This window comes from Lathyrus oleraceus, chromosome 1 (genome assembly GCF_024323335.1).
Source record: "Lathyrus oleraceus cultivar Zhongwan6 chromosome 1, CAAS_Psat_ZW6_1.0, whole genome shotgun sequence".
Lineage (NCBI taxonomy): Eukaryota > Viridiplantae > Streptophyta > Magnoliopsida > Fabales > Fabaceae > Lathyrus > Lathyrus oleraceus.
The window spans coordinates 417,795,802-417,813,624 of NC_066579.1; the positions used below are offsets into that span (position 1 = coordinate 417,795,802).

Here is a 17,823-nt window from a genome sequence, read left to right on the forward strand (position 1 = left end):
TACTTTCTAAAGACAATAGCTCAAAATGTTGTATTGAAGTTAGAAATAGTTTTTATTCAACAATATTCAAATATCTAAAAGTCATTTCTATATTTCCAAAAAATTAACATCTATTTCTAAAATCTATTTTTGAATTCATTGAACAATCAAAACATTTGGTCAATATAAAAACATATAAAAGGAATACTGAATTCATTGCTTATTCATTGAACACAAAATAACACTATTTATTCATTGTTACTTAAGCAATTCATCTTCCTTGAATTTAAACATAGAGATTGTTCTTCTTCTATTACAATCTTCAGCTACTCTCATTTACTGGTACCATTCTCGAGCTCTTTCTCTTTTTTTTTCTCTCTCTCATAACTGCTCTATCTGTTTTGATTTCATTCACAAACATCCCTAATTGTTGCTATTCATTTCAATATTTTGTGTTGTTAAGAAATCTCGTTTTTCATCACCATGCATCGTGGTAAATCATTAAATAGCCTATTCTTTCATAAACCACAGTAACCTTGCTTGATCAAGTTAATTCAGCATTTCCATCTTCTTGCCCCACTTTTACAATGTCACTCTTGTTTAATTATGGCTTTTCGATGATGTTGCAGAGTATTTGAACCCGTTTGAATATGGCTGAGCCTGCACAATCTAATGCGGAGCTGTTGGAATGGCCGAAAAAAGATAACCACCGCTTCCTGCATGTTGTTTACCGAGTTGGTGATCTTGATCGCACCATCAAGTAAGGTTTAGTTAACTTGCTTGTTGAATTGTGCTCTGATGTGTGTGTAGAGACTAAAAATTTCGTTTCTCTCAGGTTTTATACCGAAGCTTTTGGAATGAAGCTTTTGAGGAAAAGAGATGTTCCAGAAGAGAAATATACTAATGCTTTTCTTGGATTTGGTCCTGAACAATCTAATTTTGTTGTGGAGTTAACTTATAGTATGTTGCACTGTCAACCTTTTTGTTCATACAGTATATCATTTAAGGTTTAGGGTTTAGGGTTTAATGATTCATCTGTGTACTATAATTATCTTAGGTTGAATTGAACTTGACATGGGTTCTACCTATGATGTTGTCAGATTATGGGGTGACCTCGTACGATATTGGAACTGGCTTTGGACATTTTGCTCTCGCAACACCAGATGTAAGCAATAGTTCACAAAAGCTTGTTCATCAATTTGCTTCTTTTGTATTGAAATTGAAGTTATGGTCTGTTTCACTTCTAGGTCTACAAATTTGTTGAAAATGTCCGAGATAAGGGTGGAATCGTCGCTAGGGAGCCTACTCCAGTTGGTGATACTGTTAATGCCTTTGTGAAGGATCCTAATGGTTATGTTTTTGAAATTCTCCAAAAAGCTTCAACCCCTGAGCCGTTATGCCATATAATGTTTCGTGTTGGTGACTTAGACCGCACAATAAAGTTCTATGAAAAGGTAATTAACTACATTGCCATATAGTGTTTGGTGTTTTTATTATCTAAAGCTGTGTTCTTAATGAATCATATTTTAACAGGCTTTGGGTTTTAAGCTGGTGCAGAAGTTTGATATACCTCAAAACAAGGTGAGCTCTCTAATTAACTTAATCTTTGCAATCTGCATATAGACTATTAGAACCGTCATAAGTTTTTTGAGGTTCCAGGTAAATTTACCATAACTTAACTACGAAAAACAAATATGGATCTTATGTTGTTATGGTTTAATAGTAACAAATGTTTTGTGGTGCCTTTTCTAACTACGGTTTAATCATGAAATTTTTTGGCCCTATGAGGACCATAACATATTTGAAGCATAAGCAACGATTTAGTTGTGATTTTCCTGAATTACACTACGCATCCTACAGATCACTTTAGCTATAATTGGTTATGGCGAAGAGCCCGAGAGAGTTGTGTTGGAGTTATTATATAACTATGGTGTCACTGAATACACCAAGGGAAATGCTTATGCACAGGTTAGTTAAACGTTATGTTTTCTTCTACAAGTTTAAACTGTGAGTATCTTCACATTTCTGCACCATTTGAGAAAATTTGTGTGGTGTGTGTATATAACAGGTTGCTATTGGAACCGATGATGTATACAAGAGCGCTGAGGTAGTCAAGATAGTCACTCAAGAGCTTGGAGGGAAGATTACCAGGCAACCAGGGCCAATTCCTGGCCTTAACACAAAGATCACTTCTTTCTTAGATCCTGATGGATGGAAAATAGTAGGTTTTCTTTTCTTTTTTCTTTCTGTACCAGTACCAGTATCTGCACCCATGCCATGCATGATAGGAAAACACCGGAGTACTATTACACTTTGAACATGTCCCATATTCTACATTGATGCATTTGTTGTCTTTATAAATGCTAAGAATGTGGTATGATTAAATTTGTTCGAATTTTGTAGGTGTTGGTCGATAATCAAGATTTTATGAAGGAGCTGGAATGATGAGTGTTGGAGTGAAGAATTATTGGTTTCAATGAATAATAAGAGTCTTGGTGCTACTTTTTATGAAAATAAGTTGTATGTCTTTATGATTGAAGATATATCAACATGTATGTTATCATTAATCGGGATAATAGTATTCGGTTTGGCTTTTATAATGTTACTCTCTTCTAGACTCAAATCGTTCACTTGCATAGTATATTTGACGATATTTGGCAGCCGTTGGAGAATTAATTATTATGTCTTCGAACTAATTCAAAATCAATTCCTAAACAAAATGATTTGGATCAGGAACGTTGTTTTACGGCCTTGAAAAAACCGTCATTGAAAAAGTTATTGAGTCAAGTTGTGGACTAGATCACTCTTTTAAAGACATTTCGTAATAGTGTCTAAAATTATGTAAAACAGACGAACTACCACAACGCCTTTATGATAAAACAATTCAGTTTTACTGTACGATTATTATTTACACGATAGATAATCGATCTAGAATTACACCCTGAGATGACATAAAAGTCAGTCGTTGATGGTGTTAAAACCACTTGTAATTTCTCACAAATAACCAATCGTTGATAACGCAGACAAACCACTTATACTTAATAAAAGAAAAGAAAACGCAGACAAGCCACTTATACTTAATAAAAGAAAAGAAAACTTAAGATGAAGTGAATACTAGAGAGGAGAGATTTCGGAATTTGGAAATCTGGTGTGTGAAAAATAAGATGGGAATGTCTCTATTTATAGGTCAACAAGTCAGACGTTGAAACTTAAAAGGCAAGGTAAAATTCCGATCAAAACTTTAGGGTTAGGTTAATGATAGCACACCATTAATTAATTAATAAAATTTTAATTATCATTAATTAATTTCTACCATTTTGGGTACCAAAATAATATTGGATTCAAGTCCAAGCCCATGACCGAGCCGAATAGCGGTTGTAGCGGAGTATTCGTTACCATTAGATATATTGACTAAATCCAAGGTAAACCATACAAGTCAAGTCGCCACCGCACTTCTATTTATGCAAATGAATGGTTAGAAAGCGAACAAAAACCTAATAGTTTTATCGAATAAAAAACTAGTAAAAATGTCAGAGATCGGGGTAAGGGGGTTGGTTATGCAATGGGAAGGTGTTAAGCACCCAAAACATCCTAGGTACTCCTAGGGAGCCCTTTTCACACTTGTTGTAAGGTTGGTATTTTTGTGAAAATTTGTTTGTGCAAACATGATTGAAGAGATGAGAAGAGAATATACAAGTTATTTACAATTTTGTGTTTGAATGGATAAACCCATTGCCTACGTACCATCTTAAAAAAAAGATTAGGATCAAAACCTCGTAATTCGGGGTAAAAATCTCAAAACAAGTTGGTGAATTGATTGGTCCAAAAGCCTTAAGGTCTTTTGTTATCCAAGGGAGAAAACTCAACCTAAAACCACAAATCCATCATGTGAGGATATCTTCAACATGCTAGTGAGGGGTTAACCCTATAATAAGCATGGAAGACTCATTGTCCATCACTAAGGATATAGGTGAGTCTTACATCTACCTCAAGGATAACTCAAACCTAATAGCTAATGGTTATGAAAAAGTTTTGATAAGAAAGTGACCATTGAAACCACAAAGGTATTTGAATGAGTTATATTTACCAATGAAAAGTATTTACAAAATATGGTCAAAGTTGACTTAAAGATTCAATTCAAAATAAGTGTTATGAAAAGAAAGTTTGAAAATAAAAAGCATAAGGCTTAGGTTTCTAATGTTTGAAAACAAGTGTTAAATGTTTGCACAAAAGTTTTGGCTTGGGTTAGAGTGGAGGGAAGAAGAAGAATGGCTAAAGTCCTAATCATACAAGAGATGAAGGATAAGAAACAAGATCACAAATGGAGTTCCTCTCTTGAGATCATATTGATGATCCAAGTAGCTCCCATCCTTTGGAATATGCAAGCAAAATAAGTGTAAGCTCAAGCAATCAAAATAATCAAGCAAGCTCTTAGAAGATCCCCAGTGGCTCTTGTATCTTTCACTTTGGATGAACATGGCAATGATTCTTCAATTTGGCTCAAAGAGGATTCCCTAGCACAAAAGCACACACATCAAAAGGTTCCATGAAGTAAATCAAGAATGGACAAGAATGAGTTTAGAGATTTGGTCCTTCTAATCCATCTTCAACATTAAGGCCTTTTTACTCCATTTTGCATAGGGAATGTCCTAGAATCTAAGTTCATTTGTCCATTTTTGCATTTGGTCCACAACAATCAAAACAAAACACAAGCACAATAATATATACACAATTATGTGCTCAAGTGAGCAAAAGGCAAATTGCATTAACATAAACATGTGCTCAAATGAGCAAAGAGCAAAAGCAAATGAATAATATGTACAAGAATAGTAAATTGCATAAATGTAAAGAGCAAGAATTAAATGTTAATGGTTAATAGTTAGTGTTAGAGTTAGTGTGCCATAAGGCAATTTAGCGCTATGTTAAGCAATCGTAATTGGACTTATGTAGAAGTCACAACTATCTGAGGCCGGTCAATAATAATGTAGGCAACAACACAAGTTAGAGATTTTGATTAGTGAATCAAACTTCTACAACTTGCCATGCCAAAAAGAAGATGAGAAATGATCTTGTATTGATTTAGGTTCTTTGCTTGATTAGGAAGCAACCTATCCTTAATGCAAAGCCATTCACTTGATCCCTGATCAAGATGAATTAGATTTGAATCAAGGAAGGTTAAACCTCCCATGTATCAAGGCTAACCACCAATCTTTAACTCATTGATCAAAAAAGAAAAAGAAGAATAAGAATAAGAAGAAGAAGATGAATATTAAAGTGCATTAATGGAAATGGAATGAAATAATCGACAAGCATTGACCAAAGATAGAGAAGATCAAGGTCAAACAATAGAAAACATAAGAAAAATGAAGATTAGAAGTCAAGAAACAAATAAAATATTTTTGGTATTTTTCAATATTAAAATAAAACTTGAATTAAAATAATAAAGAAAGGTCAAACTTCAAATTCAATTCAAATCAACTTTGAAAAGTCCAAGTGAATTATCCCAAGTTCAACAAGGTCAAACAAAGTTTGACAAAAAATTTCAGCATTTTTAGAAGTCAGAAACTATTTTTAATCAATTAAAAATGCATAAAAAATAACCTAATTGAATTAAAATCTCAAATCAATTAATAAATTGATGAGAATATTTTTCATAGATCTATCATCATTCAAAGAGGTTGGAAAAATATTTTTGTATTTTTTGAATATATGATAACATGAAATAATATCACATTTTTGGACTCGATTTAATTAAATTATATTATTATTTGTTTCAATTTATTTCATATTATTCGATATTACGTGGTATTTTCCTTTCTATTTGTCTCAGGTAACTTATTTGAAGCTTAAGTGAAAAAGGAAGAAAAGGAGGTGCAAAAAGAGGATGAAAGAGCATTCCACTAAAGCCCAGCCCACAACTACAAAGGAGATGCGCTGAGAGGCTGTGACGAGCGCCACGCATGGTGTGACGAGCGTCACGCCTTGTTACTCTGTGTTACGAGCGTAACACATGGTGTGACGGACGTCACATCCCACTCCTATATTTTTGGCTTTGACGCATCCACGAAGTACGCTTTGAAGCAGTCAGCCAAACGTGCCAAATTTTGCTCCAACCAACTTTTCTCCACGGATCCCTCATTTAAAACCAAGTCTCCCTTGATTTTCTCAACCACCAAAACCAAGTCTCCCTTGATTTTCTCAACCACTAAGACCAAATGAACACTATATAAAGGACCCAAATGGGAAAAATTGGGGACGGCCTACTTTTACATTTTTTTACGCTCTGCAATTTAGTTTTCAGCTTTCTAGCTTTTAGCATTTTTTTTCTTTTTCAGCAACCTTGTTTCTGTTGCCATTATTTTTACAGCATTATTATTTTTTCAGCATTCCATATTTTTCTTCAGCAATTTATTTCCTTTGTTAGTTTAATTTTTTAGGCATTCAATTAATTTTCTCACAATAGTTTCTACACCGGAAACTATTGTGTAACTTTAACTAGATCTAACCTTACGTTAGATCATAGTATTTTATTCCTTCGCCTTTATTTTACTGTCTGATCGAAGATTGTGAAGAACAAATCCAACCGGTCTGTGGTGGAGTGTTCAAGCATCGAAGTTAGTGAACAATCAAGATTTCTATTAATTTTACAGGTTCTTTAATTTATTCTTTTAATTTATATATGCTCTGCGCTGCTGTTTATCTATATTGTTTGCCTGATATGGCTTTAATTAAGCGTAATAATTGTTTAGATCTGTTTAGCATGTTTGGCTAATTTATTTAGGTATCGGTATGTAAAGTAAGCGGAATAAGGAATCAAAACTAAGTTGGTTAAATTTTATTTAAAATTAAAGTCACTTTTTTTATGGTCTCAATTTACAGAGTTAATACCAAAGTTTTTGTACGAGAGTAAAAGACATAAAGAAGTTAAAATCAATAGAACGACAGTTTGAGTTTTTAACTGGACATAGTAAATTGAGCATTAATTCTAAATCAGGGCGAAAACAATTTTTAGAGTTAATTAAATTCTAATCTTTTTCAAAAAGTATTTTTTTAAAGTTAAATGTGAGAACGAGAGTTAAGCATTTGAATTTAATTATATGATCTAAGTCAACAGAGCGAGAGTTTGAGACGAGGGTGTTTAAACGATTAGTGTTTTCTTAAAAAGAGTTTCTATAGATTCTGTTGTTTTCAAAAGGTGATTTTGGACTTAACCAATAAGTGACAGCTGCGTTAATATAAGGTCATAGTCTATTCAACAGAGCGAGAGTTTGAGAAAAGACTTTTAATCAATAGTGTCTACTGAAAAGATTTATTTTAAAACCAAGAAACCAACGAAGATTTGATTCCCTAATTACGACGAACCATATACCGATATCCGCTTAATTGATATTTAATCTAGATCTTATTTTAGTTTCAACTTTTCCCCCGAACAATCAAAGTATCATCCGCCTTAGCTTTACGAAGTAACCTTAGATAACGGTATATCGATTCATAAGTCCCTGTGGGATCGATATCTTTTAAAACTACGCGATAGAACTGTGCACTTGCAGTTTGTACCCCAAATTCGACTCATAAAGTCGCGATCAAGTTTTTGGCGCCGTTGCCGGGGACTTTTATTTAGTCGATATCGTAACTCTTCTGTTACGTTGTAGAGACTAAGGCAATTTTTCTCTATTACTATGTATCACCCAAACTTTCTCTACGATTATCACTCCCAGTATTTTGAGGAATCGCAAGATTCCTATAAATCCAACCTGGAAATATTAATGGAGGATTTCATTGAGACGCAAACTCACTCAAGGATAGAATCTATGATGGAACGCTTTGTGGCTACACAAACTCTTCAGAATGAAGAATTTAGAAAACAAAGTCTCTATACCAATGAAACCCTTACGCAACTGAACATTGTGGTCGAGTCCCTCGTCACTCACAACGAGGCATTGGAGACTCAAATCTCCCTACTTGCGCAGACACCTCTAGGACCTTTCCCTGAGAAACATGCGGATATGGTAACAACCACCAGTGAAAGATTTACCGAAAATCCTAAGGATAGTGATAATGAGGAGGGTTCAGGTGAGAAAAAAAGTAGAGATTGAGAAAGTTCCACAAACACCACCCGAAAGGGAGGTTGTCAAAAAGGTAGAGAAGGAAGAGCTATGTGTTGTCCCTCCTCCCTATAAATCACCAATTCCTTTCCCGCAAAGGTCTGTGGAAGTTAAGGTAGACCCCAAATCCGAAAGAAATGAGGAGCTATCAGAAAATATCCACACCAATGCACCTTTATCTGCCACCCTGAACAAGAAGAGAGAATTTGAAGCCCATGAAATTAGGGAACTAATTAGTATAAAAAGGGGAAAACCAGATTTTGAGGTGGTGTTTTCAAAAATTGAACCTAAACCTGAAAAGCTAGCTCCCAGAATAGAGCCAGAACCACCACCACAAGTTCAGGAGGATAAACTACCTCGCAGAAGAAAAAGAAGAAAAAGTGACGGATATGAGAGATGGATTGATAAGTGGCCATGGAAATCAAGGATAATTAAAAGTTTGACCGAGGATTCATCCTCGAAAGAACCACCATGAGTACTTACACTCCTGAGTCGCCGCGCTATCGACGTAAACATAGCGAATATTTCCAGTTCTATTAATGTCAATTTTTCTCTCTATCCAATTTTTTTTCCTTCCCTTTCATAAAGTCAATCCGTATTTTTCTTTAATAACCATTACTGACTTAATGCCAGTATCTACTTGAATTCATCGAGCTACTGACTTTCATCATGCAACCAGTAGATACCATTTTCAGAGGCAGTGTTCAGAGAAGGCGGTATGATTATCTAGCCCAGAAGGATATGGCACTGACCATATATTATGATGGACCGACCATGGATAAATTAGGCATCTGAGATATCATCTTATTTATGTTTAACCAGCTTGGGTGGGAAAACGCAGCCATTAAGAGACGGTTTGTCACGTACCGTGAGCTAACCTTAGAATTCCTGATTTCCCTTGTATACATCCCTGAACATGGTTACGGACTTAACAAAGGGTTAATATCCTTTAGGTTATTTAGCATGGACTTCACCTACACCCGTCGAGACCTTGCTGACCTCTTAGGATTCCCTAGCGGCCCTTTCGTCTTTAATACCCGCCAGGAGGACCTTATTGATGACATTGATCTCGATGACTTCTGGGGTTGCATAAAAAATTCCTAAAAAATATTAAAAATATTTTTTAGAAACTAGAAATTAAAAGGAGAAAAATGCAATTGGTGTCATATTTTTTGGACCAATAATGAAGGGGATATGAATTTTTAAAATGAAAAGGATTTAAAAGAAATAAAAGAAAATAGAAATCAGAAATTAAAATGATGAAAATGCGTGGACCGTCTGATGAGACCTCATTAGTTGACGTGGATCATCATGTGGCCAGGAAGCGCACGCTCACCATACACACGAGTCAAATGGAAAACACCTGGCCTATGGAAAAGTCATAACAATGTGTGGACTGGATCTGATCTGGAAAATGAAATGGATGGTTCAGATTCCATCTGGAGACCAGACGGCGACCAGTGCCACCGTCTTCTCCAGCCAACTCCGGCGAGGTTCAAAAATTGCAGAGAAAAAAATGCTAATGAAAAGCCACGGTCTAGATACCAATCGAAAGCTGGGGTGATGTACATCACCCCTGTACCAACCAAATCCACTCTAGGTTTCTACATTGAGAGAAATCAGAGATGGAATTTTAATGGTGTTCAACTGAACTTGCTTGATTTTAAAAATTCAAAGCTCAAGAATGTTGCCTCTATGTAGAGGACTTCAGGTCACACAACAACAGCAAGAAACAACCAGTATATTAGCTGATTCGAAGAAATTAAAATGTGAAGTGAACCTCTGATTTGCAGAGCTTGGAGTCACAATTCCTTGCTATGGATGCTTGCAGTTTGTTCCTTGGATCAAAGGGAAGAAGGCTAAGGAACTTTAGATCTAAGAAAACAATCGATGCAATTGAATTCTAGATCTGAAAATTGAGAGAAAAATTAGAGAGTTCCTTTGGTGTGAGGGTGAGGGTTCAATTGCACAGCATTTAGGGCGCCTTCAGGTTAGTGAAATGAAGAGCATGAGCACTGTATTTATAGGAGAAGCATGGCTGAAATGCATGATCATTCCCTTGCATGAATGGAAAGGGCCTCCATGCATGGGCCTGTACAAGCGCATGGAGGGACGAATTCCACTTGGTTTTGGCAGCTGATCATCACCATGTGCAAACTGGACGTGCAAATTGTGCATAATCATTTCATGCAATGCAAATTTTATGAATTTCCAAAATTGTACCATAATGTTTAGGTCTTCGAAAATGCCATGTCCAAAATAGAAACACCACCTCATGAGTAATGGTTGGAAAGCTTTTTGCATAAGTATCATTTGTTATGTTGATCAAAACTCCATTTGAGCCTTGGAAATTGATGAAAAGTGGTCATGAAGTGTAGGGTGCAAAACATGTACATGTGAGATTTTCAAAAATGGCCAAAGTTCAAGCCCTTCTGTTTCAATGATGCAAGTCCAAATGACAAAATCTTCAACATCGAAGTTGTAGATCTTTTCAAGAAAATCAATTTGGACCTAAATGTTTCATCATTTGGATTTTTGATGAAGAAGTTATGGGCACTTGAAGTTGGACTTTTTCACATTTCAATGCATTTGATCCAAAGTGACCTATAATATTTTGCATTATCACATGTATTGCTTTTGAGATTTTGAAATGTTGTTCAACATAACATTTTAAGTAGACATCTTTATATTTCCAATTCATTTGATCCCACCTCAAAATCATGAAAAATGAAGGAGTTATGTCCTTGGGAAGTTGACCCAAAATTAGGGTTTCAGTCAAAATGACCTATAATGTCTTGGAATGGATGAGGACCTTCCAAGCTTCAAATCAATTTTTGATGAACATGAAAATTGTTCATATGGTTCTTAAGAAATTTTTTTTATCTTGGGGTCATCTCCATTTGACAAACACATCAAAAGTTAGGTCTCAGTGTAATTCAAAATAGCCAGATGAATTGACTGATCAACTTCTCAAGTCCATGCCTCATATCTTGATGAATTGATGATTGAGGACACTCAATTAAGCTTAAATATGCATGAAATGATGAATTTAAAGAACTTAACTTGATTTCAATTGACCATGGGTTGAGGTTGCTTCATGAGCAAGGCACAATTGATGAACAGATGAATTAGGGTTTCCTTGGGAAACAAGCCTCAAGCCCCTTTGGTTTGCTTTGATCAAAATGATGAATTGAGATACTTGGGAGGCATATTTGAAGTATGAGAGCTTTGGGAACCATTTCCATGCTTGCTTTCATCTTCCCTGGACCATATCAATGCACATAGGATCTCCTAGAAGCTTTGGATCTTGTGACTGCTCAAGCTACAAACAAAAGATGTTAGTGACATATTTTTGTGCTTTTGGTTAGTAAATAAAAATGAGAAAAACAATAATATACAATTCAAGCATTCTTGATGATCTCAAACTAACTCACAAGGGATCCCACCCAATAGGTAAGGAGCCAAGATGCTTATGATCCTTGAGGCAATATGCAAATGCAATGTTATGATGCCATGAGGGATCTTAGGGTCAAAATTAGGGTCTTACAGCGGCAACGAGAGTGCATAATGGTTCATGATGTATGTTCCCACCCAACCATAAAATTGGGTACCCCTTGGGGCCTAACCAATTGACCAACTTGAAATATATAAACACTACTAAAGTATGCTCTTCCTCCAATGTGACACTTTAATAAACTTTTTAAAATTCATCTCCATACACAATAGCTCATACTTATACTCATTTCTTGTCAACTTAATACCACTAACTTCTTCCAGTTCCCTATTAATCCTTTGATTTCCAACCGGTAGTGGCCGATAGCATAGTTTTTACAATGTTAGAACTTGGAACCACAAGGATGATGAAAATGGTGAGAGAGAGAGAGAGAGAGAGAAAGAGAGAGAGAGAGAGAGAGAGATAATGCACATTAACTAAAAAAATTAGTTCAGTTAAACACTTTAGCTAACAACTCTTCTTGACAACAAACTCAGATGCTGAAACACATGTTGGAACATCTTGTTCCACATGTTTCCTAAAATACATTTTGTTCATGTATCATTTTATCAATGCAGTCGATCCAAAAGGAACAACAGTCTTCTTATTTGATTTTTTGTGTTGCTAAAACGACTACAAGATGTGTTCTTCATGAAGTATCACAAGTAGCACATCATATCACCCAATAGAATCATCAGAGCAAACAATAGCAACATCATATCATCCATAATTTTGCCAATGTAAGGCAAACACTATAGTTTCTCTCTAAACAACTCAACTCAGCATATTGTATAATTACACCTCAATTTAATATAATTATATAAAAATTCATAATTATTTCATCAACAAGTTAAACACATAATTCCACGCCCTTTATAGGATTAACTCATAACTTGTCAGAGTTTTACAAGCATACTCTAGCCTTAACTCACTACTAATCAACACAACTCTAAACATGTCAAATTAATCAAATTAACTCTAACCACTAAATAACCTTACTCAACACTACTCATCAACTCAAAATTTAACCATTTTGACTTGACAACCTTAAACAAATAAAAATATAACTCAAAAGTCAGCTCAATAATGTCAAAAGGATCCAAACTAAACTCTACTATAACATATACCTTCAGCCTCAACTCTAAACATGTCAAAGGACACTAAACTCATCAAAAGACAATAGACATTCACCCATCTCAAAATTACTCGAAACTCGCCGAACTGGATCGTGAACCCGTCATCGTGGCCGACACCCCCGACCCACCCGAGTGGCACACCGTGTCATCACTGACGGTGGATATTATTGTCGCTTCGCGAGCTGTTTCGGCACCATCCCTCGCCTGCACCGTGCATCATTGCTAACCGCAACTACCTCACCACGTCTCCCCCCTCGGTTGTTGTTGATCAGGTGTGGCGTTGCGCCACACGTGCACCTGCAAATCAGAGGCGGATTTTCACCTTCGTCGATCCAGCGCTACTTATCCCCCCCGGTAGTCCTGCCTACTCAATTTAATTTTTCTTATATTTTGGAACTTTGCCTTTTTGGGATTTTTTTTCTTTTATAGGTTTTACGGTTCGTGTGATTTTTTCCCTAATCGATCCCAACAACCCCACAAATCACCATGGACAAACGAACACAAAAGGAAAACATACAAATTTATTATAAACTTCCCTGATACAAGGCACAAGGCATCAACAAGGATTCAAGTAAAAATAATTGAAATAAGATTATCACGACAATCAATTCAGAAGATTTTGGCCAAACCTTTTCAGCCACAAACATACAACATAAGCACACAAAAATCAAGAAGAAGAAGATATGAGGGTAAGGTTCCGTCACTACCTGACTTCCTAAACACCCACATATGAATAATCCCCTCTTACCTCAAATTTTTGGATCGATGAAGCTTTTGCCCCTTGGGATATTCTCTCAGCTCCTTCCAAACGTTCGCTAAAAGCTTTTTTTGCCTCTTTTACAAAATTTTCGCGTTCTCCCTCAAGTTTCCCCTCAACTTATCTATTTATTTACCCTAATTTGATCCACTCTTCTCTCACCCCTCAATTCTCCTTACACCCATACTCTTTCTATTTTCTAAGACTCTATTTCCCATTATATTATTATTTAAATTAAATATTATTTTGATTTAATTAAAATAACATAATTCTCTAATTTTTGTTAATAAATTTAACCATCACAATAAATTAATTAAATAAACTAATTAATTAAAACACTCAAATAATTATTTAAAATACACCAACACCCAAATAAAATAATTAAAAATGATAACAATAATAGTAAAATAATATCAATACTATTAAAATAAAAGTTAGGGTGTTACAACTCTTCCCCCTTAAAAAGGATTTTCGCCATCGAAAATTACCTAACGGAAACAACTCTGGATGCAACCCTTTCATCCTACTCTCAAGCTCCCACGTCATACTACCTACAGCAGGTCCTCCCCACACTACCTTCATAAGAGCAATCTCATTACCTCTCGATCCTCAACCTGCAAGGATGATGCCTCAACAGTCAAGTTATTTATCACTTACACATCATCCAATTGAATCTCATAAGATGGATCAGGAATACACTTCTGAAATTAAAATACGTGAAAAAATCATGAAGATTCAACAGAGAAGGTGGTAAGTCAACTCGATATGAAATCGTTCTTACTCTTTGGAGGATCTGGTAAGGACCAATGAAACAAGGGGCAAACTTCTAAGACTTCAGCACACGACCAACACCAGTCACCAGAGTGACTCTCAAAAACACATGGTCACCCTTCGATTGTCATGATAACTATTATTTCTTCTTTGATGCCTTCATATTCTTCTGAATCATCTTAACCATCTCAGTAGTCTACTTAATAATCTATGGCCAAAGCATAAAACTTTCACCGGATTCGTAACAACACAGAGGTGTCCTACACCTCTTACAATACAAATCCTTAAAAGGTGTCATTCTAATACTAGAATGGAAACTGTTATTATGAATAAACTTAATCAATGACAAGTAAGTACCCCTAGAAACCTCCCTACTTTAAGACACAAACTCTCAACAAATCTTCCAAGGATTGGTTAGTCTTCTTCGTCTGACTGTCCGTCTACGGATGGTAAGCAGAAATCGACCTAAATTTAGTTCCTAAGGCTTCCTGCAAACTCTCCCAAAACCTTGACGTGAATCTCAGATCTCTGTCAGAGACAATACTCGATGGAATACCATGCAGCTTCATAATCAAAATATCCTTCCTCGTGCCTAGCCAGTTTATCCAAATATCCTTCATAATCAAAATATCCTTCTGCAACGGATAACTGATCTTTATCAAAATAAAAAATGGCGACTTAGCCAGTTTATCCACAATATCCTAAATTGAATCTCTCTCTCTAAACGTATTTAAAAAAACCTGTCATAAAATCCATAGAGATACTATACCACTTCCATTCAGGAATACTCAACGGTTGCATCACTCCAGACGGTTTTTGATGCTCAATCTTCAACTTTTGACAAGTCAAACAATCGTAAACAAACTTTGCAATATCCTTCCTCGTACCTAGCCACCAAAACATTTTCTTAAGGTCTTGGTACATCTTAGTGGCTCCGGGATGAATACTCAAACTACTCTTGTGACCTTCTTCTAGAATTCTCTTCTTAATCTCTAGCAATTCTGGAACAGAAACTCTGTCTCGGAATCTCATAATCTCATTCTCATCAACTCTAAAGTCCATTTCTTTACCTTGATTAAATAACACCAAACGATCAATCAATCCTAAATCCAACTTCTGACCTTCTTTGATTTCATTAAGGAAACCGCTAGTCAACTTCAGCATACCCAACTTCACACTTTCCGGAGTTATCTCACACACCAAGCTAAGATCCCGAAACTGCTCGATGAAATCCAATTCTCTAACCATTAGTGTCGACATATGTATACAAGAGCGCTGAGGTAGTCAAGATAGTCACTCAAGAGCTTGGAGGGAAGATTACCAGGTAACCAGGGCCAAATCCTGGCCTTAACACAAATATAACTTCTTTCTTAGATCATGATGGATGGAAAATAGTAAGTTTTCTATTCTTTTTCCTTTCCGCATCAGTACCATTATCCGCATCCATATCGTGCATGATAGGAAAACACCGAAGTACTATTACACTTTAAACATGTCCCATATTCTACATTGATGCTTTTGTTGTCTTTATAAATGCTAAGAATGTGGTAAGTATGATTAAAGTTGTTCGAATTTTGTAGGTGTTGGTCGATAATCAAGATTTTCTGAAGGAGCTGGAATGAAGAGTGTTGGAGTGAAGAGTTCTTGGTTTTAACGAATAATAAAAGTCTTGGTACTACTTTATGAAAATAAGTTATATATCTTTATGATTAAAGATATATCAACATGTATGTTATCATTAATCAGGATAGTAGTATTTGGTTTGGATTTTTTAATGTTACTCTGTTCTAGACTCAAATCGTTCACTTGCATAGTATATTTCACGATATTTGGCAGCCGTTAGAGAATTAATTATTATGTCTTCGAACTAACTCAAAATCATTCCTAAACAAAATGATCTTGGATTTTCTTGGCTAATTAGAAGTGTTGTTTTACGACTTTGAAAAAACAGTCATTGAAAAAATTATTGGGTCAAGTCATGGACTAGGTCGCTCTTTTAAAGATGTTTTGCAGAATTGTCTAAAATTATGCAAAGCAAACGAACTACCACAACGTTTTTAGGATAAAATAACTCAGTTCTACTGTATAATTACTATTTACACGATAGGTAATCGATCTAGAATTACACCCTCAGATGACATAAAAGTCAGTCGTTGATGGTGTTAAAATCACATGTAGTTTCTCACAGATAACCAATCGTTGATGACGCAGACAAGCCATTTATACTTAATAAGAGAAAACAAAATTGAGATGAAGTAAATACGAGAGCAAAGAGATTTTGGAATTTGGAAATCTGGTGTGTGAAAATGAGATGAGAATGTCTTTATTTATAGGTCAACAAGTCAGACGTTGAAACTTAGAAAGCAAGGCAAAATTTCGATCAAAACTTTAGGGTTAGGTTAATGATAGCACACCATTAATTAATTAATCAAAATTTAATTAACATTAATTAATTTCTACCATTTTGGGTACCAAAAAAATATATTGGATTCAAGCCCAAGCCCATGACCGAGCCAAATAGCGGCGACGAGCGCGCGTAGTGGTTCATGGTGTGTGTTCCCACCCAAACACAAAATTGGGTACCCTTGGGACCCAACCCAATTGACCAACTTGAAATATATAAACACTATTAATGTATGATCTCCCTCCAATGTTACACTTTAATAAACTTTTTAAAATTCATCTTCATACACAGTAGCTCATACTTATGCTCATTTATTGTCAACTTAATACCACTAACTTCTTCCAATTCCCCATTTATCCTTTTATTTACAACCGGTAGCGGCTGATTGCATATTTGTTTACACTAGTTTTAGTTTTCTTACTATCATATTTTTTTTCAAATCTTTTCAATTATCTTTGATAGTCTTTTATGTATTGTAATAATTGTTAGAACTTGGAACCACAAGGTTAGTGAATAATGGAGTAACTGAGTGTGGAGAGAAAGAGAGAGTGAGAATGCACATTAACTAAAAAATTTAGTTATGTTAAACACTTTATCCAACAACTCTTCTTGCCAACGAAATCAGATGCTGAAACACATGCCGGAACATCTTGTTCCATATGTTTCCTAAAATACATCTTGTTCATGTATTGTTTGCCAATGCAGTCAATCCAAAAGGAACAACAATCTTCTTATTTGATTTTTGTGTGTGGCTAAAACAACTACAAGATGTGTTCTGCATGAATTATCACAAGAAGCACATCATATCACCCAATAGAATCATCAGAGCAAACAACAACAACATCTTATCACCCATAATTTTGCCAATTTAAAGCCAACACTATAGTTTCTCTCTAAACAACTCAACTTAGCACATTGTATAATTACATCTCAATTTAATATAATTATATAAAAATTCACAATTATTTCATCAACAAGTTAAACACATAATTCCAAGGCCTTTACAGGATTAACTCATAACTTGTCAGTGTTTTATAGGCATACTCTAGCCTTAACTCACTATTAATCAACACAACTCTAAACATGGAAAATTACTCAAATTAACTCTAACAAATAACCTTACTCTAAACTACTCATCAACTCAAAGTTTAACCATTTTGACTTGGCAACCTTAAACA

At 35.3% G+C, this 17,823-nt stretch overlaps 1 protein-coding gene across 2 annotated transcripts; it reads left to right on the plus strand.

Moving 5' to 3' along the window:
* Positions 1-211: 211 nt before the first annotated feature.
* On the plus strand, positions 212-15,955 carry LOC127077922 (lactoylglutathione lyase GLX1). 2 transcript variants are annotated; one of them, XM_051018749.1, is made up of 9 exons: positions 212-321; positions 609-739; positions 815-939; positions 1,080-1,144; positions 1,227-1,433; positions 1,513-1,560; positions 1,840-1,947; positions 2,048-2,200; positions 15,822-15,955. In XM_051018749.1, the coding sequence occupies exons 2-9, from the start codon at positions 630-632 to the stop codon at positions 15,861-15,863; spliced, it is 858 nt and encodes a 285-aa protein (XP_050874706.1). In that variant the 5' UTR covers positions 212-321; positions 609-629; the 3' UTR covers positions 15,864-15,955. The 2 variants fall into 2 exon arrangements, with proteins under 2 accessions (XP_050874706.1, XP_050874705.1); XM_051018748.1 differs by lacking the exon at positions 15,822-15,955 and adding an exon at positions 2,383-2,711.
* The last annotated feature ends 1,868 nt before the right edge of the window (positions 15,956-17,823 follow it).